The 24765-nt window shown below is 48.2% G+C and overlaps 1 protein-coding gene across 2 annotated transcripts in view; it reads left to right on the top strand.

Annotated features, from left to right (window-relative positions):
• TMEM170B (transmembrane protein 170B) overlaps positions 1 to 24498 on the top strand; it is a 116015-nt gene extending 91517 nt beyond the window's left edge. Inside the window, exon 3 of one of the 2 annotated variants that reach the window (XM_051855850.3) lies at positions 23780 to 24498. In XM_051855850.3, coding sequence (XP_051711810.3) covers positions 23780 to 23928 — 149 coding nt within the window. In that variant the 3' untranslated portion in view covers positions 23929 to 24498. Of the gene's footprint in view, positions 1 to 20485; positions 20578 to 23779 lie in introns of those variants that run through there. The other variant, XM_089333396.1, reaches the window with a different exon arrangement.
• The last annotated feature ends 267 nt before the right edge of the window (positions 24499 to 24765 follow it).

Below are 24765 nucleotides of genomic sequence, written 5' to 3'. Positions count from 1 at the left end.
TGAAACTGGCATTTTTAGCCTGGGGGGAGAGGGGGAGGGGGAGGGAGGGGGAGAGGGAGAGGGGAGGGAGGGGGGAAGAGGGAGGGAGAGGGGGAGGGAAGGGAGAGGGGAGGGAGAGGGAGGGAGGGGGAAGGGGGAGGGAGAGAACATTAAGGGAAAATATTTTTGATATGTTATTTAAAAATTATTGTTTTCTATTCTTGGCTCATACAACAATAAAACTCATGTGAAAACTATTTTGTTTTTTATCTCATGCTCTTAATTTGCTTTGCCAGTTACACTAAGACACCAAATGCTGGAGAAAATCCGTGTTCTGCAAATAATGTGGCATCTTCCTGGAGACTGTCGGGAACAGGCTGAGGGCTCCGGTGGGGACAGACTGTGCAGCTCACGATGCCGGAGCTGTGGGAGGTGGGCCGAGAAAGGCTATCGCTCGGCCTCTGGCAAACGCTGGTGACGCCCAGGGAGTGCGCACGTTAGGACCTCTCACCGGAAGGACCCTGCTCTCTGCAAAGATTTTAGTTTCTGGCAGCTTTTAGGAAGAATCTTTTCAACGTCTTCTTCAAGTTGAGTGAACTCCAGCGTCTACCTGGGATGCTGCTGTTGGCACTGCAAGCGTGCACCTGCTCTCCCGCCCCACGTTGCTGGCCCCCAACTGCCGCCTTCCTCTCCCTCTCCGGGTCTCCACTCCGGTGAGCCGGAAGCTTGCTGCATCAGACTGCAGAGCCAGTCAGTCCCCTGTGGTAGAATTTGGGGCACTTTCAGTGGAACAAGCAGGCACTGTGACAGAGGGGAGCCAGGCGGGGGGCGCTTTGCCTTTAAATGGCCACAGAGCAGGCCAGATAGGTGGCCTGTAACACTGTGTCGAGGGCATTCTGGGAGAAGTGCTGTGAATGCTCAGGCTGGGGGTGGATTATCCTGTCCCAGACACCTTGGCCTTACCAGTCTCCTCACATCTGGCTACACCTGCCTGGGCGTCACCTCCCCTTTGCCAAACCCCAGGCTCCCTGAAGCCTGAGACCAGGACCAGGGCTCCCCGAGTGGATGGTAACCAGGAGGCACTGCGACTGTTTGCTAAGGCAATCTCTCTCTCTCTCTCTCATACACACACACACACACACACACACACACATATGCACACACACACACACACACGCACACACACCCTCCTCCAGCAGCTGGTTTAGAAAGAAAGACGCCTGTCTGACAGGGCCCTTCTGGCACACATTCTTGCCACGAGGAGGGCAGCCCCAGCTCTTTGAGTAGCCACTCCTGGCGACCCCAGCAGTGTGCAATCCAGAAGATCCCTGCCCCAGCTAAACCATCCTCACTAATTATCTCCCCATCACAGCTGGATCCTCTTGCATCTGAGGGTTTTTCAGTTATCAGTTCATACCTTAAAAGGACATCTCCAGGGATGAGACGGGGGACACCAAGAACAGTGGGGACAGGGAAGGAGAGGGACAGTTCCCCGGGGGCCCAGGGATAGTCCTGGGGGAGCTTCTCACCTGTGAGGGGCTCTCTTTCAAGGATCCAAGCCTGGCAGATTTAGCCTTCAGCACCATGTGCCTGAGAGCAGGCCCGGGGCTGGGAACAGCCCACAGGTCGACACCCAGAACCCTGTGCAGCTTGTTTGGGCTTTTCTGGTGGACCCAGTGGGAAAGGATGCTCAGTGACCATCTGACACCTCCTGTAGCCCTGTCTCTGAGCGAGCCCCAACCACAGCAGGGGCTGGAGGGGGCTGCTGTCATGTGGACCAAAGCGAGGCCTCCGCCGAGGACTCTCACCGTCCTGTTGAGTATCCACTGTGTGTCTGTAGGTGCTAGGTCCCTCGTCAGCCAGACTCTAAATGCCATCTCCTCCGAATTGCACCCTTTCCTGCCTCACGGGCCATCACTGCGTCAGCCCGAGGTACGCCAGGGCAGCAAGTCACCCTGGGAAGCTGGGCTGGAAAGGGAGAATCAGGACATGCAAGGGCTGAAGTTCAAGTGGAGGAAAGTTATGAGGGACCTGCAGCCAATCATGAGCCAGGCTGGCTTCAGCAGGTGGCACGTGGTCCCGCTTCAGCGTTCTACTCGATCATCACTCTCTACCATATGCCTGCTTGGGTCTTATGAGGGTACTCCAAAAAGTTCACGAAAAATCGTATTAAAAGATGAGTTTACTTTCGTGCAAAAGGCTTAAAATCCTTGTGTAGTTTTTTCAGAATGTGTATTTTCCATGTACTTTTTCTTGAAGAGCTCTTGTATTTTCTGCTCACAAACAATGTTGTCTTTCAACAGTCGAACACACAAACTAGTCTCAGGATCCCTGACTATATATTCGTTAACACTGGGAACTCCAACCAATTCTGCGTTCCTGTATTTTGGGGGCCACTTACACACCTTACTTTTATTTTTGCAAAATTGGCATCATCTTACTCCGCAGGATTCTCATGAGGAATGAATGAGATAACTGACATTAAATGCAGAGCTTCATGTACCGCTAGCCCATGGTAGGACATAGATGATAATAGAATTCATAGTTCTACTAGATGTCATTACTAATCAAGCTTGTAATTTGTCCAAGCGGGGCTCAGTGAAGGGGAGGCCCACCCAAGGGATTGCTTAATTGGTGTAAGATTTCTTGCTAAAGCCAAATAGGAACTGGCTTGCTCATTTTAGGGATTTCCAGGGGCACAGAGTCAGTCGGCTGCTGAGTGAGGCACTTGTGGGCTGTTGTTTTCTATTAAGATGTAGTTGGGATGGAGGAGAAAAGTATTTCTCACTATGTTCCAGGAAACTGAACTACAGCAGTGGATGTCTGCTCTCATTCATTCTAGCACACCTGGACCCTCTTAGGGAAGGACATCCTGTGAAATCTCCTTCCTTTGAGAGAAAGTTGTGGAGGGGGCCATTCCTGCTAACTCTGGCCTATAGACCCCCGTTCTCTCCCCCTGTGGGAACAGTCAATGTTCCACAATCCCTCGGTATGGGGGACACCAAAGGCGGGCTTCTGCAGGCCTTGGCTAAATGAAGGAATGTCAGGTATCCTCAGGCTCCCGGGAGAAAACAAGGCCCCTTGACAGGCAGGTGTCTGCTTTGCCAGGCCAACAGGGTCAGTGCATGGTGACCTGGACTGTCACTGGCTGACACTCCTCAAAGCCTGACCCCGAGCAAGCAAGCCAGTGAGCATGAAAGGCAGGTGCCGACCAGCTCTCCAGCCACTATCAGAGCCTGTCTGGATTTGGGGGCAGTGGCCCCAGCGTGAAACCTTTGGCTTTCAACCTGTTTGCCCTTGGCAGTTAGGATGGCTGGGCTATGGTCACCTTGGTGTCAAATCCAGTTGCCTGCAAAACCTGGATCTGCAGATTCAGCTGACTGCGGATTGGAAAAAGTTTAGAATTATAGCTGTACTGAACACAGACAGATATTTTCTTGTCATTAATGTAGTAAAACAGCTATGTAGATGTATTTACCTTCTATTAGCTCTCATAGGTAACCTGGAGATGCTTTGGAGAACATGGGAGGATGTGCACAGGTGGTGCACAAATACTGCACCTTGTTATGCCAGGAACTTGAGCACCCATGGATTTTGGTATCCACAGGGTCCCTAGAACCAATTCTACGTGGATTCCTATAAAAATTAAAGTTGAGATCACTTTTAGTTAAAGCCTAAAACCGTGTCTTCCTTAGAAATTAAGATGAAAAAGGGATAAAAGGGCATGGAGAACCACTTTTCCTTGTCATCTCAACAATGCAGCTCAGCTCCCTCCATGGGGAATCCTGAGTGGTGTGGACACACACGAGTGTGGCCTGTTTGAACAATGGCGATGGCACCTCTTTCCTTCTTGCCCTCAATTATTTTTTCCTACTGGTATCTATTTATTGCCAAGTCTGGGCCATGCACTGTGCCAGGTGCGAGGGGTGCCAAGGCTTGTGACGGCTCTCAGAGAGCTCTCTGTTGTCCCTCAGCTGTCTGCTAGCAGCTGGCATCTTGTGTGCCCCTAAGGATCCTCCCAACACCAATTTCCTCACTCTCTTCTCCACATTAATTCCTAAGAGGGCCACAAAAAGAAGAGACTGCTTTCTCCATGAGGCCTAAAGAAAGTTCCCCAAGAATATTTCCAAAAGTAACACGAGCAGTGGCAGTGACGGTTTGAAAGAGCCCGTAGTCTTCCCGGGGTGGCCACTTGGGAGGTGGCTGCTGAGTTGTAGACAGGAGTTCTGCTGTGTTTGTAAATAAGCATGATGAAAGCCGAGGCCCATCCCATTAGTCACACCTTGTACAGGTCAGACCCCACAGCTTGCCCACCCCGAGGGACCCTGGCTGAGCCGGAGACCTCTGTTGGGAGCCAGGGGACGGGTCTGTTTGTGACATCTGATCACCATGTGTTCTCTGTGCAGGGTCTGACAGCAAAGGGAAAAAAAGCAACATTTGTTGAAGGAATGGATGAAGCATATACGGCAGAGACACCGTGCAAATTTAACTCATTCTTCGTGGGAGCTTTAAAATATATTTTTGTTGTGAGAAATTCCAATGAACGCTAGAAGAATTCAGGGAAGACAGATAGCAAAGGGAAGAAAAGAAGCCCCCTTTCACCCGACACAGTTGTCCCACCTGCTGGGTTGTGTGTGTGTGTGGGGGGGGGGACTTTGTGCCTGCACCCAGGTGTCCTGCGTGTGTCTCTCTCTTGGATCTGGGATGCAGTTCAGCAGCTCAGCTGTGCTTGCCAGACGCCTGTTTGTATGAGGAATGAAACAGGTGTGGGCCGGAAACTCAGCCTGAGGGAAGAAGACAGGCCCAGGCGTGCGTTTGACCCAGGGATGGGGTGGGGCGTTAGCCTTGCCGAGGTGGGTGCTTCTGGGCCCGAGGGTCTGTCACTCACTCTCTCGCCTCCTGCCCTGCTCCTCACAGTTCTCTTGAACTCCCGGGAGCAGGCAGAACCAGTGACCGAGAGATGAGCTGGAAGGCAGACAGCTCCAGATACCCGCAGCTCTTGGAGGGGACTTCAGAGGGCTGGGAATTCCACTTAGCAAATGTGGAGCAAGGCCTGACGGGTCAGCGATGCTCAATCCAGGGACCGTGGTGGTCTGGGAAATCTGGGTGGTTTGCAGACACGTGTATGAATGTGTGTGCACGAATGTGTGTGCACAAGTGTGCAAATATGTGAGTACGGGAGTGTGGATGTGTGTGCAGGGGTGTGTCAACTTGTGTGAGTGTAGAAGTGTGTGTGCATGAGTGTGTGTGAATGTGAGTATTGTGAATGTGTATGCATGTGTGAATGTTGCATGTGTATGTGTGCACAAAGTATGTGTGTGAATGTATACACATGAGTGAATGTATGTGAGTGAATGTGCATATATGCATGTGTGAATGTGTGCCCATGAGTGCATGTGTGTATGACTGTGTTTGTGTGTACATGCATGTGTGTGTGAATTTGTTGAGTGTATGAGTATGTTCATGAATGTGTACATCAGTGTGTGTATGAGTGTATGACCATGTCTAAGTGTGTGAGTGTATGTATGAGTGTGCAATGAGTGTATGTGGGGAGCAGCTCGGACTAGACTGTTACTGGAATTAAGACTTATTCTATGCACCTGCTCTCCCACAATATGGCGCTGGGAGAGAAGAAAACAGCTTCTACACAGCTGCCTCCAGTTCAACCAATAAACTGTAGGACTTGCTCCTGATTGGAGGAGAGCAGCGTACTCGGCGTGTGGGCAGCCGAGTTGGGATTGGCAGAGGAGGACTATAAAGGAGGAGAGAGACGGCATGCACCAGGAACATCTAAGGGGAACATCTAAGGGGAACACCTGTGCAGCCCCCGAGAGAGCCGGCCGGCGGAGTGCCGCTCCCCTGCGGAAGTGGGGAATGTGGCCAGGGGGAACTGCCCTTCCACGGAGGTGGAAGGGACAGTAGCCAACCCGGGAAGAACCAGCAGCAAACCCGGGGAGGGCCGAGCAGACGAAAGAACAGCGCAGGGTTTAGTGTCGTTCCTCCACGAAGAGGGGGAGCGACAGTGTATGTGTGTGTTTGCATTTTAATGCCATGGGCTCGAGAAGTGCTTGTTATTTGCTATTGACTTTAACAATGCTGTGAACATCTTTCCACATCCTTTCTTCTTTATTGTGTGCCATTCACTGTCGACAGAGGAAAAGATGGCCGCCTTTGTGGAAGAGGGATTTAAGCACATTTCTTCCTGGGTTGGGCTGCCTGGGCCGGTCACCCCTACCTGAGACAGGCTAGGTTAGGGTACCGACCTCTGTCTCTCTCTACTCCATTCTTCCCAGTGTCTATCACCAGGCCTTATTTCTTCCCCAGATTATTTTATTTGAAGAAGTAGTAGAGGCGGAAAGTGCGGGTGTTCTCACAAGGGGTCATCGCCAGCCCTACAAGACAGGGTAACAAGAGCAGAGCATCACAGACATATTTCATCCTACTTTTCCATGCATGGAGCCTTCGGAATGATGCCCCAAAGACCCAGGGTGAACTGCTCGTTTCATGTTTAAGTTTCGTTCATGCATTCACAGCCATGTTCAAACAGCACTGGACGGACAGAGGGGCTGTTCTCTGCACAGCCTTCCTTCCCTCTGCAGTGAGGGTCCTGATTTCTTCATGGTCAGCTCTTCCACAGAAAGGCTTGGGGAGCTGGAGCAGGATCGCCGGGCTCCACGGCTGACTTTGGGAGGAGAGGGCTCTGGTTTCTATGCCCTACCTTGAGGGAGAGGAGTTCTAGTTGCCATGGCTTGCCTTGAGGGAGGATGGAGGCTGAGAGACAGGAGGCAGGAGGAGGTCGGAGAGAGGCATTGCTTCTAAGGCTTCCATTTAGGTATATTGTCTTCTGTGCCCCAGCGCTTCCCTTCCCGTGCCTTTCGGTGTTTTGGAGTTGTTGTGTTTTCTAGATTCTTCTTTCTAAGACGTAACCACCAAATCTTGACCCTCAGGGCACAGAATGCTGCCTTCTGCCCCATCTGTACTCAGCAGGGAAGTCACCAAAGCCTTTCTTTCTCCCTCCCAAGTCCCCCACCCAGTGCCCTGCCCCCCTCCAACTTCTCTTCTTGGTGCTCAAGTTCCTGGACACTCCGGTTTTGGTTTCGGTCACTCATCCTGAGTTAACACATCTTGGTGATCTCTTTCTTTCAGAGGGGCCAGCCAGGGGAAGATGGGAGGAATCAAGGCCCCTTGGCAAGACCCCATGGAGTGGCACTTGCATGTTCTGGCAGGTATTAGTCCACTTTCTGTTGTTCTGGCAAAGTCTATTTAGCTCACAGTTCTGGAAGCTGAAAGTCCAGGATCAGCCAGTTCCATCTGTGTGATCTCTGCTGAGAGTCTGGTGGTAGATGACATCACAATGGCGGGAGGAAGAGGTCAGAGGCCAGACAGGAAGCCGCCTGCTGGGGAGGAACTGGCACTGCCCTGTTACTAACAACCTCCTCTCGAGGGCACTAACTGGGGTCTCATGAGAACTACATTCGTGTCTTCCAAGGCTGACGCTCTCCGTGGTCTAATGACTGCATGTCGTGCACCCTGCAGAGTGCTGAGGGGTGGCCCAGCCGGAAGAAGACGCTATTGGATCTGCACAAGAGGCCAGACGTCTTAACTTAATTAAGACACGAACCAGAGCTTTCCATGAAGTTGTACCCGGCCCCGTTGCTGCCTGCTCACTTGAGACGGCACCAGAAGTTCAGGTTTCCACAGAAGCCAGTGTGTGCATGCTTGGTTTCAACCCCACCTCCCAGTTTTGAGCTTCACATCCCACACAGCCCTCCGCGGCCGCCTTGGGAGGGCTGCTTTACCTCAGTAGGTCTCAACTTCCAGATCTGCGCGATCAAGTTCTCCATATGTGTCCTTTGGGTCCCTTTTCCACTGGAAAGTTCTTGTCTCCCCTCGATTCCTCTTTTCCAAACCCCTCCTCATCCTGTAAGCCTCACTCCCCAGCCCTTGCCCCTAGGCGTCCTCAGCTGACCACGTAGCATCCTTCCCTGGGCCTCAGTCAAGAATGGCCCCAGCTTGGAGGTCTGCCGCCCCCACAAGGAATGAAAATAGGATCTTATGTGGGCAGAGAGGAGGAGGAGAGCAATTAAAGCTAATTATGGAAATAAGCAGTTAGAAAGATACCCTAAGAGGAGAAGAATCCAGTCCACATTGCCTGGTGGGTGAGAAAGTCATTCTGGCTCAGAGGCCAGGTTCCCCAGAGAGATTTGGGAGTGACGAGGAAGGGTCAGAGAACAGCTGAAAATTTTTCATCTTAAGCCACAGCAGTATCACCAAGTGTTTGAAGAAACAGGGGCCAAGGTAGAATAATATTTATAAAGCCAGCTGGGCCAACCTTGCAATGGCTAAACCAGGGCCATTTCTAGAATTCCCTTTTCCCAAAGTGTAAGAAGAGAGAGCCAGTTTTAAGGTCAGTCATCAGTGGATCAGAAATGCATTAAACATGACTTACGAGGGCATCTTGAGCACTAATAATCATCTTATTGGTGTCTTATTGCTGCATATGATTTGAGCAATATTCTAAGAAAGGGAATATTTTAGCAGTTACATTGTCCTTTTAGTGGAAACTTTTCTTTCCATGCAACATGGCACAGGTTATCTCAGGAACACAGATGGAGCTTAGCCCTGCTGGTCCCAGTACACACTTCCCTGTAGCAGGGCCTGCAGCTTCTAGCAAGGGCCTAGACCTTGGTTTCAAAACCACATGCGCAGTCCAGTGCTTTCATTCGTTCAAAAGCATTGATTGAGGCCCAATAATATGCCACGTTCAGAACAGAAAAGAAGTAATAAATGTGGAAAGTCAGCCAGACTTACTGATGTCTCCTGTGCTTGGGCTTCTGCATCTGAGGGTGGAGGCTCTCTGTGTGTGAGGGTGATGGTGGGACAGATGGTGCATACTTTTCACCTGCTTTGCGGAACCTGCCTGATTTCTGCTGCCTGTTGTCCTCAGAGCTCTGATGAACCTCAGCTCTCCCTTTTGCTCATGCGTATAAATGGCTTTTTCATTTCCACTGTCACCCCACTCATGATTGTTGCATGGGAACTGGTGTTGTGGCACAGCAGATTAAGCTGCTGCATGGGGTGCTAACATCCCATACTGGAGTGTCAGTTTGAGTCCCGGCTGCTCCACTTCTGATCCAGCTTCCTACTGATGCACCTGGGAAAGCAGCAGAAGATGGCCCAAGTACTTGAGGCCCTGCCACCCGTGTGGGAGACCCCAGTGGAGTTTCTGGGTCTTAGCTTTAGGCTGGCCCATACCTGTCTGTGATGGGCATTTGGGAAGTAAACCAGTGGATGGAAGCGCTCTCTCTCTCTCTCTCTCTCGTGCTTCCTTTTGAGTGAATAAAGAAGTCTTCAGTTGTTGGATGATCTATCTGGTGTTTTCTCATCTGTTCATAAGTAGACTGCCTTGAATCAATATCAACTTCTCAAGGTGAGGGAGATCGGATGTGGACTGGCAGAGCTGCTACACAGTAAGTTCACATCTTACCCACAGTCCTCATCTGCTTCTCATGCCTTGTTTTGCAAAGCAGGGTCAAGCTGTCTGCCTTAGCCTCAAGACAAGCCATGAACGCTGTTTCCAATGAGGACAGCTGTGTCTCTAGGCTCTGCATTGGCATGAGTTCTGGTGATCAAGTGAAACAAAGAGCTGGGTCTTCTAGGGAAACAGTTCTTAAAACCTTCATGCCGCTGTGGTCCCCAGGTTACAGATCATCCACTTCCAATGAGGATAACCAAGGACACAAGTGTGACCTGGGGCCCTAGGCGCTGCATGTGAGTCTTCTCTTTTCTCACTCCCTAAGTTAGGTTTTTCCTCCTCAGCCCTTACCAGGAGCATCCCCACATTCTCCTACCTGCCTCGCCCTCCTCTGGTTCCTTCTACCCACTGTTGTTAAATATTCTCCAAAAGCAAAAATGTCAACTAAAGCCATAATCCATAAAATTGATAACATTGATATTGACTTGGACAGGGAGGGAGAGAGAGAATTTGAATCCTTTTATGCTCCCACATTGCCCGTGCTGTAAAGATGCTACAATATCTTAGCACGGGGATTGGTCAGTGCTAATCTCCACCCAGGTAAGGTCTGAGACCTGCACTGTTCCTATGCTCTTCTCTCTGCAGGAACTGCTCTTACAGCCTCCCCAGTGAGCACTCAGCCGCATCCATCCGTACTCAGCACAGATGTTGCCTGTGCTCTGGGCCCCTGCTTCGTTTCTCCAAGCAGTTCCGGTCACCACTTTGTGTTTCTGCATATGGTGCACAGATTCCTCCTTTTACACCAAACATTGCTACTCCAGTTCTCTTTCTACGCCCATCTCAGTCAGCAGACAGGAGCGCTGTAAACCACAGCCAGTACTCTGTAATCCTGTACCCACAGTGTCTCGACTATTGATAGATGTTCCCCGAAAGTGTTGAGTAAATGAATGGTCAGCTCTGGTAAGTGGTCAATAGGGAAGCAGCAAGGGGTTTTATATGGTTAAAAACTAAAGAATCAAGCCTCAGCTTGCAGAACTTTGCCTCTGCAGCAGAATTTATACATTATCAATTTTTAATGAACAAAGGACAAATGAAGCTCAGGAAACATGAATATGTTTGTATCAAGCCATTGGGTTCAGATAGATGTGTGTGTGTGTGTGTGTGTGCGCGCGCGCGCTGTCTGGGAACGCTTCTCTTTTGAGGTGCTCTGTCACTCGGTTTCTGCCAGTGCCTCTCCCCTATTTCTAGCAGAAGCTACGAGTTTTCTCTTTGCATGGTCTTAGTTTTCCAATGTTTCACTAGACCTTTGTAAACTGGATCATTGGTAATGAACTTTCCCCATCTCTTTGAGCTCATAGTTTGGAAGAGAAAAGTCTAAATTCCAACTGCAAGTTTTTAACAAAAAATATGCATTTTTAGCCTCTTGTAAACCTTTGTCCTTTGAGCAACCATGTACTTAATGGGAACAAAAGCTGAATTTATGCACACAGGAAACAACAAAATAAAAATGTAACTTTTATTTTTGCGGATTGCTTTTTATGAGAAAATGGACATGTGGAGGAATGCAGGTTAAGAACTGAATTGGACTGGCTTTGTGGCACAGCAGATTACATTGTTACCTGTGATACCAGCATCCCCTATGAGCACCACTTTAAGTCCTGGCCCTCCACTTCTAATCCAGCTCCCTGATAATCTGCCTGGGAAAAGCAGCAGATTGCCCAAGTGTTTGGGCCCCTGCTACCCACATGGGAGGTCTGAATAGAGTTCTTGGCTCCCGAATTTGGGCCGGCCCTGCCCAGCTGTTGGGGCCACTCGGGGAGTAAACCAGAAGATGGAAAATTTGCCTCTCTGTGTCTTTCTCTCTCTATCTCTCTGTTACTCTGCCTTTCAAATAAATAAATCTTTTTTTAAAAAAGGAAATTGAATTGTGAGCCAAAACACTTCTTAAACATCCCCGTGTGATGGTAACTCTGGAAGAAAACAGAGCCAAGACCAACCATTTCCTTTGAACTCCTAGGGCTCCATTCAACAGTCATTCATGGCCACAATGTCTGTGGGGCTGAGTAAAAACCCGGAGGAACAGTACACACCACTCAGGGAACAGGGAAGAGAAAAGGCACCTCCAGGCAGAAGCCCAGGTTTCTGCAGCGAACTCCTTTGTAGCTCCCCCCTTGGCTTTCTTATGATCACTTTGCACCTAAAGTGATCGGGGGCATTTCGACAGAGTTGGTCTTTTCCGTGCAGATATTTTAGAATGTGCTGACAAGTCAGGGGCTGGGGACAAAGCGACACTTATAGATTTATAATAGCCTAGCTCCCAGGGAATCAGCAGATGATTGGCAGCCCTGTCTTCCCCACTCCCTCACATCCAGAACTTAAGAGATTCATGGATCTGCAACTCTATGAACCAATCTCAGGCAGAGGCAGGTTAGGGGAGCAGTGACAGACCCCGGATTTCCTCTACTTCTTTCGATCCCAGAGGGAGAACTTTGCCTCGCCAGTGATGCAAACAAGGACTGAAAGAGCTGAGCCCCGCGTCCTTCTTGCGTGACTTCCATCGATGAAAGCACGGGTTCATGGTCATCCCTTTTACATCAATACAGACATGGTTGAGAAGGCTACTGTTGGGTCTGGCCTGGTGAGTAGAATTAGTTTCAGTGGATTTCTGTTTTTGACTTTGGACTGCAAAAGCAGAAGAATGAACCCTGCTGTCACAGAGGTCCATCAAATCCTACCCCTCCAGGCTATTTCCTATTACTCAGTGCAAGAATCCAGAAGGAGCAATTGGAAATGCATTCCGTTAGCAAAGGGAGATTGATGAGATCTTAAACGCTATTTGCAGATTTCTAATATTCCTCTGAAATTCCCTGTGCTCAGAGGAAAGTTATGGCTTCCTTTGCGGTGACCTGTTGTGATTGGATTGTGAAAGGTCGTGGCTGGAGGAAATCTTAGAAATCAAACAACTCCCTCATTTACAAAGAAGGAAACTAAGATCCAGAGAGGTTAAGCCCAAGGTCACTGAGCTAATTAGTGAGTCCCCAGAGAAAAGGAAGAGTTGTCTTCTCTTTTTAAGACATCCTGATAATTGCATTTTGTGGGTGCACATGGAAAGTGCTTTGTTTGGGGACGCCAGAACTTTTTAGTAGAAAAAGGATTCTTTGAAATATGAAGCCAATTCTTTCCCTGCCAAGATACTTAAAAAACAGCAGCAATGAGCTGGGACATCTGTCTATCATTGGGAATTTGGGAGGCAAATATTTTCTCAAACCCTAAGTGTTCAAACAAACACAAGTAGCAAATATGGTCTCCACTCCAGTAGAATTATTAAAACTTGGACAGAGGAACCAGGCAAAAAAGCAATAGATGGTGCCTAGGCAATGCAGGACTGTCACATTTTTGTATGGATTCTATGAAAAATGAAGTTCATGAAGATTCAGGTCTTTTGAGAAGGCACAAAGCCTTTGTCCCATTCTTCCATGACTGACAGCTTCAAGGAAGCATGTGAACTTGCAAGTCGCTCCTTTGGAATGTCGGGATTGGCAGAGCTGGTCATGCTTAGAAGATTGAAAAACCTGAGCTGAGAGCACTGTTTCTGCCCTGCAAGGCCCAGCATCGTCAGGGAGTGTGAGTTGGACCTGCATGTTCTTTCAGAGCTTCAGGCCAAGATCTGACTAGACAAGCAGGATACTGGTGAGTGAGAGGTCATGGTCGAAAAAGAAATGCCTGTACTGGAGCCAGAACAGCAAGGGCCAGGCTGCCGGTGTGCACGAAGGCAAAGTGAGCCGAGAGCTGCAACATCAGGGCCCAGGCCTCAATGGGCTCCTGGTGTGTGTTCATCGGGGCCGAGTGGGAAGTGTCAGGTAAAGGCAGGTGAATCGGGCTCTTGCCTTTCAGTCTCCAAGCACTTTTCAGGGGAGGAGTCGTGAAGAATCCTGCCCTCGTTTCTACAAAGAGCACGGCCTTTTCAGAAAAAGAAGAGGAGAATCGGGTTTATTTCAACCCCTGTAGTGTCAGCATCCAGCCATGACACAGTGGCAGAAGTAAGGGCGGATGGTATTGGTTGTCCCAAGGGCTCGTGGGTTATGGGAAGCTCTTTGCCCAAGTGTCTTCCTTTGGTCATCTCACACATCTCCCCCCAGATAATGTGCCATGAGCTCAGGAGTCCCCACACCCCACCAGAACCGATAGAAATGAGAGCCCCTGGGACAACCAATGTCATCCGTCCCTGTCTCCCCAACCCCCGGGTGTGACTGGGGTTCTGACACTACAGGCTTTGGAATAAACCCGATTCTCCTCTTCTTTTTAGAGAACAGCTGCATTCTTTGTAGAGAGAGGGTAACCATTCTTTACAGCCTATTTTGAAATACAGTTACCTAGAGATGGGAAGATCATCTCACGATCCCTAAAAATTTGGAGCAAGCAGAGAACTCAGTTTTCTGTTAGATGAGGAACACACGAGGGCCCACACAGCTGACTTGAGGAAGCTGAAGAGTAACTTTGCTCAGGTTTCTGCTGCAACAGTTGTTGGAATCCCACCATCGAGATGCGCTCCTTGGCACCCACCCACCGTGGTCCACACAATACATTTCCTTTGGAAATGTAAACATTAAATCACTACCACATCAGTGTGAACTAAGTTACTAATTCAGAGTGCCGGGTTATAGGGCAGTTTTGAGTGAGGATGGGACAAGTGGGCAAAGTGAGAGGTAGAAGGAAGGAAAGGGCAGAGCAGGGGAGAGCAGTGGTCACTCAGGATGAGCGCTGTTGAGCTCCCTCATGGCTGATGGCATCCAGGGAAATACAGTTGCTTGTTCGGTTGTGGTGGACATAGGATACCTGCGGGCTCAGAGTCAGGCACCATCCTGAGGATAACCGTGGCTTGTGTTTTAATTAAACAAGGTTGCTGTGCATTCCCACAGTAACCCACAATTTCTTTTTGAAGATTTGCTTTATGTATTTATTATTATTTTAAAAAATTATTTATTTATTTGAGAGGTAGAGTTATAGACAGAGAGAGGTAGAGACACAGAGAGAGGTCTTCCATTTGCTGGTTCATTCCCCCAAATGGCCTCAATGGCCAAAGCTGGGCTTATCTGAAGCCAGGAGTCAGGAGTTTCCTTTGGGTCTCCCACACAGGTGCATCTTCTACTGCTTTTCCAGGCCATAGCAGAGAGCTGCACTGGAAGATGAATAGCTGGGACATGAAATGGTGCCCATGTGGGATATCTGTGCCACAGGTGGAGGCTTAGTACACTACGCCACAGTGTTGACCCCTATTTTATTTATTTGAAAGGCAAGAGTGGCAGATAGAGAGGGAAAGAACAAGAGATTGTAACATCTGCAGGTTCACTCTCTAAATGGCTGTGATGGCTAGGACCAGGGTAGGCTGAAGTCAGGAGCCTGGAACTCTATCTGGGTCTGCCACTTTGGTAGCAGATACTCAAGTACTTAGGCCATCTTCTACTGCTTTCCCAGGAGCATTCGCAGGGAGCTGGATTGCAAGTGGAGCAGCTGGGGGCATAAACCAGCCCACTGTTATGGGATGTTGGAGTCACAGGCAGCAGCTTCACTCACTGCACCACAACACCAGCCCCAGTAATCCACAATTTTTACCATGCTGTCATATTGATATTTCACTCACCCCTCCCATGCCCCAGGTGGAGCAGTGGGGAGTCCAGGCTGGGAGTGACAGCCCTGTGCCTCTCAATACCACTGAATCAGAGGCCTTTCCTCCAGTGGCAGGGATGTCACCAGGTGGACTCAGTCTTCCATCACCATCATCTGCTCAGAGGTCCCTCTGTGGGGGCTCTCCAAATGCTCACCTCGCTGCTTGGTCCAGTGCCAGCATTTTGTCATATGCAGGCCTAACTTGAAGAAAACCAGATTTAAAAAATATACATGTATATATATTTGAAAGATAAAGATGGAATGGGGTGATTCTTTAGGAAATGATGCCAAAATGTTTTGAAGCAGTTTTATGTATGCAGTTTTCACCCACAACCTTGTTATGCCTGTAATGTACACCGAAATACCTGGGAATATACACTGTGACACTGTGTTACTCCAGGTCAACTCCGTCTGCTCAGGAGGTGGCCAGGTAGGATTCTATCAGAAAGGCCAAGCACAACTTTGGCCAGCTGTCTGTGTTTGACTACCATTGCTTTGATAACTCTTACACCACACATCAATGATGAGTTTTTAAAAAAAGATTTATTTTATTTATATGAAAGGCAGAGTTGAGACAGAGAGAGAGAAGGAGAGAGATCTTCCATCTGCTAGTTTACTCCCCAAAAGACTCCAATAGCTGGAGCTTGGCCAGGTCAAAGCTAGGAACATATAACTCCACCCAGGTCTCCCACGTGGGAGGCAGGGGCCCAAGTACTTGGGCCATCTTCTGCTGCTTTCCCAGACACATTAGCAGGGAGCTGGATCAGAAGCGGAGCAGCCTGGACTTGAACTGGCACTCTGATACAGGATGTTGGTGTGGCAAGCTTGACTTGCTATGCTTCCGCATTGGCCCCAACAATGAAGAATGAAACTCATGTCTTGTTAGTTAGCTCTCGTTCCAATTTTAGTATATGTGCTGCCGAAGGGAGCACATTGTTAGTTCTCATTGGTGAAATTAAAGGGATCCAAGATACATAGATTGGAGCTTAGAGGTACTCCCAGATCTTGAAGGAGCAGGACCCTTATAATCCACTCGACCATGAACTTGTTTCTTTGGGGAATATGCTTCTTAGTTTGAGCTCCAGTTAACCTTTTGTGCAGTCCCTGGCTTAATAGATAACACAGGGTGCAGTTTAGAATCTTGTCCAGGAGCGCTGACGTGTCTGCAGTGAGCATGTCTTTTACAGGACAGGCTTAGAGCACCTCGTGGAACAGAGAACCGAGAGCGGGGACTTCATCCTTTGCAGAACTAGTTGCTGAACTGCTCTGAGCCTGCTTTCTTAACGACTGTTCAGCAAATTAATGTCTGTATGTATATGACAATTTGGTATGAGACTTGCTTTCAGCATGAGCTTCTAACAAGGTTGTGGAATAAAACCAATTATTGTCCTCTTAAATTTTCTTGATCTATCAAGCCAGACTAAGCCAAGCAAAATTCTGAAAGTTTCCTGTGACTAAATAAAAGCCAACAAATTTATAATAATGCTATTTTCAGAGAATTACTAATAGTACACACATTATTTTGGATTTATCTACATGGATTCTGAACATTTTCAGTACTCCCACCATGGGAGGGGGGAAGGAAGACTGAGGGGAACTGGTGTTCTCTGGTTAGACCTAGGAAGGGGCTTCTCAGGCCCCCAGCACAGGCCCAGAGAACCTGGTCCTGATGGCAGAGCGCCCCGGCCAGCCCACCCGATGCAGCATGAGGGAAAGACTGTTATCAGCACGTAAACAAATCACTTTGCTTTTATTGAAATCAAACACAATCAACTTATTATTTTAACTACCCAGTGGAGGCTGTGGTGGAATTTTCAAAACCAAGGAAAAGAATATGATCACTTTCAGAGAGTTCAAAGAACAGTCAGGCCATTTTATCAGCACAATTGTTTTGGAGTTCACTGTTTTTTGAAAGAATTAGGGGTGGGCATATCCTCAGAGAGCATCTGCCCACCCTCTTCATCTTACAGGTGAGGGCATAGAGGCCAAGGGTGCGGGCGCCAGGGACTACAGAGGGGGGCGTGCCTTCGGCCCTGAGCTGTCCAGAGCAGGGTCAATGTAAGGACAGGACTGCAAAGAGTCTGTGTGTACGTCCCTAAAGTTGCCTTTTGTAAAGGAAGTTTTGTGGAGATGTAATTTACATAGCATGTAATTCACCCGTTTAATGGACAGATCAGTGGCCTTTAGTGTCTTCATTGGACTGTGCAGCCATCACCACATTCAACTGAAGACCTTTTTTATTATCCCCCAAAGAAACTGCAACCCTTAGCTGCAGCCCCCGGATACTCACGGTCTTCAACAAGTTCATGCAAAATACTAGTCATGAAAAGCTATTCATGGGTTTCAAATGTTTTGGCCTGAAAATCATCCTGTATTACTTTTCCCGACATCTGACCGGCATCTTCAGTTGATAATGTACAAAAAGACTGCCTTGACATGGCTAACTTCCCAGAAACCCCAGTTTTTCAGTGGTAGGCCCTATGGCTTTTGTCAACTCTCAGAAGAATATCTAGAGCTCGATAGAGCTGATGTGGAGAAATGCAGCTTATAGTATTCATTTTTAGCTTTTACTTGCAGTTTTCCACAAGCTTTTTGAAGTCCCTGCTTACTTCTATTTGGCCATCTCCACATTTTCTTTGGAGAGAAATCGATTCGAAATGCTTTTCTCTCTTAGCCCTTGGCAGCCACTCACCTACTTTATCTTCCTTACTTTGCCGATCATGGATGTTTGATGCCATAAAATCAGCAATCTATGGTCCTTTGTGAGTGACTTCTTTTTCACGTGGTACATTTTCAAGATTCATCCCTGTTGGAGCACTCATCAGTACCGTGTTTCTCTTTGCTGCTGAGTAATATTCCATTCCACAGATAGACCACATTTTTTAAAAAGATTTTATTTATTTATCTGAGAGGTAGAGTTACAGACAGTGAGAGGAAGAGTCAGAGAGAAAGCTCTTCAGTCCATCAGTCACTCCCCAAATGGCTGCAACAGCTGGAGCTGTGCTGATCCAAAACCAGAAGCAGGAGCTTCTTCCGGCTCTCCCACATGGGTGCAGGGGCCCAAGCACCTGGACCATCTTCCACTGATTTCCCAGGTCATAAGCAGAGAGCTGGATCAGAAGAGGAGCAGTTGGGATACAACGTGGCGCCCATATGGGATGCCGGTTCCATAGGTGAAGGATTAACCTACTATGCCATCGTGCCGGCCCTGATAGACCACATTTTTAAAAATTCATTCATCAGTTGGTAGGCATTTGAGTTGTGTCTTCTTTTTGGTTCTTGTGAATAAAGCTACTGTGACTATTTGGTGCACATTTTTGCAAAGACATGTGCATTCAGTTCTCTTGAAAATATACCTTGGGATTGAATCACCGGATCATGTGGTAATTCTATGTTTAATGGTTTGAAGAACTGTCAAAATGGTTTCCAAAGCTGCTGTACCATTTGCACGCCCATCAGCAAGTTCCTGTGGGCTTTGATTTCTCTACACTCTCACCAACACTTGCTATTATCTGTCTTTTTTATTATAGTCATCTTAGTGGGTATCAGTTGAAATCCTCTTGTGCTTTCGACTTGCACTTCCTTGGTGGTCCATGTTGCATGGCCTTCTTGGCCATTTCTATGTCTTTTTTGGAGAAATGTCTATTTGCAGTCTGCCCTACTTTCCATTGGCTTATTTCTCTCAAGTTGTGATTGTTTTCTATATTCTAGGTGCAAGTTCTTTATCAGATACATGATTGCTAATTTTTTTCCCCATTATGTGGCTTGTCTTCTTACTTTCCTGATGGTGTCTTTTAAAGCGTGTTAGTTTTTAATCCTGATAACCTTATAGGATTTTAAATAGTGAATTATTTTTTCCCTTGCTTTTGGGACATTGACAAATGGGCATTGGTGTACACGTGGTGATAAAAGTGTGAGGAATTGATCTATATAAGGTAGTTCCAGCTTGATACAAAAGATAATAAACATGGGTAGAAGCTGTGGCATTAGAGGAAATAGCAGAAATCAAAGGTGTGTGGTGGTATAAGGCTCTGTGGAGGAGAAGGGCTTTTGCAGTCCTATACAAGGATATTTCAAGATGTTTGTGAAAGCATAGTATTAATAAAGCAATGTACGTGGCTGGTGTTGTGGCACAGTAGATTAAGCCACTGGCTGTGACACCAGCATTGCTTGTGAGCAGTAGCTCGAGTCTCAGCTGCTCCACTTGCAATCCAGCTCTGGGCTAATGTGCCTGGGAAAGGAGTAGATGATGGCCTGAGTGCTTGGACCCCTACCATGCATGTGGGAGCCCTAAGGGACTTCCTGGCTTAGTGTCCCCCAGCCCAGCCTGGGCTGTTGTATCCATTTGGAGACTGAACCAGCAGATGGAAGATCTCTCTTTCTCTCTTTGTCTTTCCCTCTCTTTATTACTCTGCCTTTCAAATAAATAAATAGATCTTTGAAAAGAAGAATAATGCACATTTTCCATGAACTTTCTTAAGGCCATTATATAGTCTAGGAATGACTGTGGCTGCCTAATAACAAAAGGTTTAAGTTCAGCATCACCAGGAAAAGAAAATAATATAAGGAACAGAATTCAGGTAGACAGGAAAAATCACAAGGGGATGATGGGTTGTAACTAATTATAAAAGAAGCACACACGGCACACTGTTTGTGAATAAAGATGGGTATACTGCTTATTCCCAGTCTGGCTACTTCACTGCATGTACAGAACTCAGGATTTTTGATATATGTGTTTGTGCTGATAGATGGGTGAGCACGTATTAAACTTGTGGATGAAGCTATAATTCCAGGCTGTTACCATTACAGACCAAATGGAATGAAGTTGTTTTTCTTTATTATTTTCCTTGTCTTTCTCCCTACACCTCCCCTAATCCTGCCACTTCCCATCTAAACACAGGAATATAGTAATCAGGGAAATATGTACTGCTGTTTAGTAAAGGGGTCAAATCCATTTGGATGGAATTCCAGGCTCAACATGCTAACAATGGCAGGAAACTCGGGTCCTCGGCTGGCTGCTTCGTGGAGCTGTTGAGAGATAGATTGTTGAAAGAGTCGGCCCAGGGGTATGCTGCTTTGGCTTGCTTTGTGTTTGGAATGCTGTGATTGTTCCAGACACAATGAGGGATCTGTCTGTCCACACAGGGGAAGTTATAATTACAGGAACAGAAGCTAAATGACTGCTCTTAATTGCAATGATTCCATAGCAGTCCCTATACAACACCACTAATTTGTCCTCTGGGCTGTACAGTGGCAGGCAGGATTTTGAATGTTTTGGGTGAGTAGGTGGAGCAGATCTTACACCTTAGACCCACATCAAGTGTTTGTGTCCCTTGGCTGATGTCACATTCCTTTCTGCCTCAGAGTTCCTGTCTCCCTGGACCACCTGTCTTGTTGATTTTGATGACTCAGGTGAGTGTGCAGTGTTGCCTCCGGGGTGAGATGGTGAGACAGAGTGCTCATGGTGCTTCTGACTTTGCCTCCTAAAACCTTGCTTGGTTGCTGCTTTTACGTGATGGTCACGACATCTCACAGAAAAGACGTCTCGTGTATGTCACGCAGGAACCACTTCCTAATTGGGAGAGAAGGTTGGCATCTGTCCTGGCATCTCTCTCTGGAAAAGGCAGTGACCACAGATGGCAACTGGCAGCCAAGTGTAATCGACACATGGATATTCTTGTATCGTGTACTAGGATCGTCGTCGTTTTGTCTGATAGAAAACTATACTCTGGATGGCTTCATCCATCCATTCATCCATTCATTCAACAAGCATTCTTTAAGGTCCTGCTCTATTCCAGATACGGTATTAGGAAGAGAATGAAAAGTCGTGTAACTGAAGGTTGATTTTAGTGAAACGTGCACATGAACAGGGCAGTGCGACCGCTGTGTGGCAGAACCACATGTGCATCCTAGACAGCAGACTCCAGCGATGGAGGGCATTCTTAACGGAACAGAGATGTGGACCAACACTCCACTCCACCAGCCTCTGGTGAGAGGAATGGTCTGCCTCTTAGATCCGTTAGGCTGCTTAAGAAGACAAAAGTAGAGACAACCTTCTTGGGAGCGCATGGCAAGGCAGAGAGCTCTGGGGACTCAGCACACAAGCCGGGGTCTGTCTGAAATGAGAGTGGAGAATGATGCCAGAAGAAAGGTGATAATGGGGGCCGGCCCTGTGGCGTAGTGGGTAAAGCTGCCGCCTGTAGTCTGGCTTTGAGTCCCAGCTGCTCACTTCCAGTCCAGCTCTCTGCTGTGGCCTGGGAAAGCAGTAGAAGATGGCCCAAGTCCTTGAACCCCTGCACCAATGTGGGAGACCTGGAAGAAGCTCCTGGCTCCTGGCTCCGGATCAGCTCAGCTCTGGCTGTTGCAGCCATCTGGGGAGTGAACCAGCAGGGGTAGAAGACCTCTCTCTTTCTCTCTCTCTCTCTCTCTCTCTCTGTCTCTGCCTCTCTGTAACTCTGCCTTTCAAATAAATAAATGAATCTCTTTTTTTAAAAAAAAAAAAGGAAGGTGATAACAGCCATGGCCTAAGAGTGACATTTCGGGGTGCTCACTGTAGCATCAGGGTGGGTGATGAGGGGTGGTGGGGGCAAGTGGAAGGCAGGGAGATGAGAAGGCACAGCAGGATTCAGGAGTGGGGATGGGGCTTGAATCCACAGCTGGGACAGTTACCAAGGAGAGGAGGGAACAGCGCTGAGAGCAAATTGACCCCTGTGGGAATCTGATGCCAGCAATTTTATGTTAAATGCGAGGGCTTGCAGGTTCACTCTGTTAGCATCAGCATGACCAGGAGGACAGGGGAGCCAGGCTGGGCAGCTCCTATCAGGCAGATGGGAACACTGAGATGTTGAATGGATGTGAGGGTACTTTAAAAGTTACACAGTAAAAAAAAAAAAAAAAAGAAAGAAAGAAAAGATGAGTTTATTTTGCTCTCAGAAAATTGAAATCTGTGCATTTTTAAAAATTTTCATAATGTGCAGTTTTCCATGATCTTTTTGAAGACCCCTTGTCTGTGGTCCCTGTCCTGTCTTGGGCAAATGGCAGCTCTGGGGTTCGGGCTTGGCTTGGTCTGAGTCAGGACCGGCAGCTGCTTCCTGCCGGTGCTGCCATATTTGGTCGCCTGCGAGTGATTGTGATTCTCGGCTCTTTTCTTTCCTGAAGTCCTTTGGTGGCCTCTGTTTGTGCAGCTGATGGATGTGCACTCACAACCTCATTCCTTACAGTTTTGGGAGCTGAGGGCAGAACATTCAAGAATGACATCAAGTGGCTTTCCTCAAGGTCATTTCCTGCCGATGATCTCGCAAACATCACATTCCTTAAGGATGTGTGGGGGTCACAACAGGCCCCATTCTGTCGGGTGACGGAGGCCTGGAGCAGCTGCAGTGTGCAGATGCGTGTGTGTGTGTGTGTGTGCATCCTCTGCGGCACGCTGTGCTGGGGAACACCCCCCACCCCCGAATCTCACTAAAACAAACCAGACCTGCTGGGCTGCATGACTCACGCTTGAACGGAGTGTTCACCCTGAGACAATAATTCTCATTTTAAAGGCAAACGCTGAGCTCAACAGCTACCGAGCTTACACGGCCTGCTGTCGCCAAGTGTCCTCGTCTGCCTTCTAAAACACAGCAGCCTCTCTCCTGCGGGCCTGGAAGGGGCTTCAGGTGGAACTGAATGACATGCAAATGCAGTACCCTGCCCCCTTTCTCACCCTCTGGGGAGGGGCAGGAGGAAAAATCTGAAGTCAGGGGGGTCCCGATTTCTTGTGTAGGTTCTGTCCTTTTATAACCATGAGCTGGTGGGCAATTTCCCCACCTGCACCTCAGTCTATTCACCTGTGAAATGGACACAATGTACTCTGTTAAGGAGTTGACAAGACCTGATGAGACAAGTACAATGTGCCCGGCATAGAGGGCATCAGTGTTAGCTTCGTCTCAGGCCCTAGGGAGGTCATCCAAAAGTTCGTGGAAGATGCACATCATGCCAACACTGTGCGTGCACGTGAAAGATTGTTCGCACCGAAAGAAATCTCTTTCCATTCTTCCCCGAGCTTTTGGAAGTGTCCTCATCGGCTTGGCTGAGTTGCCATTTTCTCCTTTGCCATTTTGTTTTCCATTTCTTTACAAGAGGAAGACATAAGATATGCATTTGGCCCATGGTCAGGGCATGGGGGCCTGCACTGCCTCTCCCATCCCCTCACCCAAAGGGAGGACGGGAGTTAGAGCAGGCATGGGAGGGAGGGGGACGCAGAGTGAGGAGACCTCAGCGCTCCCTAGTTCTGCTGTGACTTCCTAAGGGCCCTTGGTGACACCCCCTAAACTCTTGGGTCTCCATCCATTTGTCTGTGGGAAGAGGGGTTGAAATGAATGATCTGTGAGTTGGGTTATTTCAGGTGTCTCCAGGGTATGGATCTGAATTCTGGTGCGTGGAGCAGCATGGGTTGGCCAGTGTTCATGGATAGGTAGGGGTGAGGCAGGAAGATGATTATTCTCTGTGTATCCGTACATGGCTGTGCATATGGGGATTTTACATGCTTTTGTTTTATCAGGGTGTGGATCGCTGACACGTAATTTGTATTGATTTTATCAACCATCAAAAATTGGTATCTTAGCATGGGCTTGTCAAGACATTGGAGCTCATTCCTCTTGCTTTTCTCACACTCAGGGATGACGGAGGAAGAAATATTCCACAGAAGCATCAGAGGGAGCTACCTGGGGCCCCACGTGTCGGTGAGCCTTTTCTCCAGGCCCTGGAACGGGGCCCTGGCCAGATGCCAGTGTGGGGAACATTCTGAAACCTTGTTGGAATCCTAGAGTGTGAGGGCTGGAAGAGCCAGAGGATGTGGGGGACGCAATTCCTTCTCCTCTTTTTATGCTCAGGAAATTGTGTATAATTTTTGCCCTTCTTTCTGCTCACAAGTGAACTCTGCGTGAAATATATTCCCTTAGAGAACATTTGAGCTTAAAGAAAGTAACCCGGTCAGGAAAACACATCTATCACAAGTGGACTGGCAGAACATCATAGATGGCGATTATTGTCAATGAGGAAATAGGGAACTTAAGTTCTCTGTGTTCTTAGAAGTTTTCTAAATTAGTCGCAGGGGGGATTTTCACACCGGGAGACGCCGATAGCTTGCGAAGGCGGAGAAGTCAGTGGAAGTTTGGCCAGCAGGTGGCACCAAATGTTTTCCTTAGGGAAAGGGCGCTGCATTTCCTCTGCCAGTGAACATCAGCCCTGGAGAGAGCGAGTGGCGCCTCTTCGGCAGCACGCAGTGGCAGTGCGGGGCCGTTTGTTTCCATGAAGTTTGTTACAAGGGAAGTGGGAAAGAAATGGAAGACGTGAGAGTTTTGCAGCCTAGTTAGAAGGCAGTCCCGGGGCCTGCTCAGCCCAGAACACCCAGGCTGCTGACACCCAGAGCAATGGAGTTCCAGAGTGCCCTTCCCCTGGTTCTCCGTGCCACACCATCTTCCCTTTTCCAGGCTCGAAGTCAGCTGTCCTGTTTTGGAAAGAGGTGATCAGAACACGACCTGACCGACCCAGGTCGAGGTACACATGAGATTCTTGCTTTCGGATGTGTGTTGGGGGCCAGGACTCTATTTTAAAGATTGTTTGATTTATTTATTTGAAAGAGCAAGCATGCAAGCAAGTGA

The sequence above is a fragment of the Oryctolagus cuniculus genome, chromosome 5 (genome assembly GCF_051225735.1).
Source record: "Oryctolagus cuniculus isolate XC-2025 breed Fujian yellow rabbit chromosome 5, ASM5122573v1, whole genome shotgun sequence".
Taxonomy (NCBI): domain Eukaryota; kingdom Metazoa; phylum Chordata; class Mammalia; order Lagomorpha; family Leporidae; genus Oryctolagus; species Oryctolagus cuniculus.
Note: the sequence above shows the minus strand (reverse complement) of the source record. Positions and strands in the feature narration are given on the sequence as shown.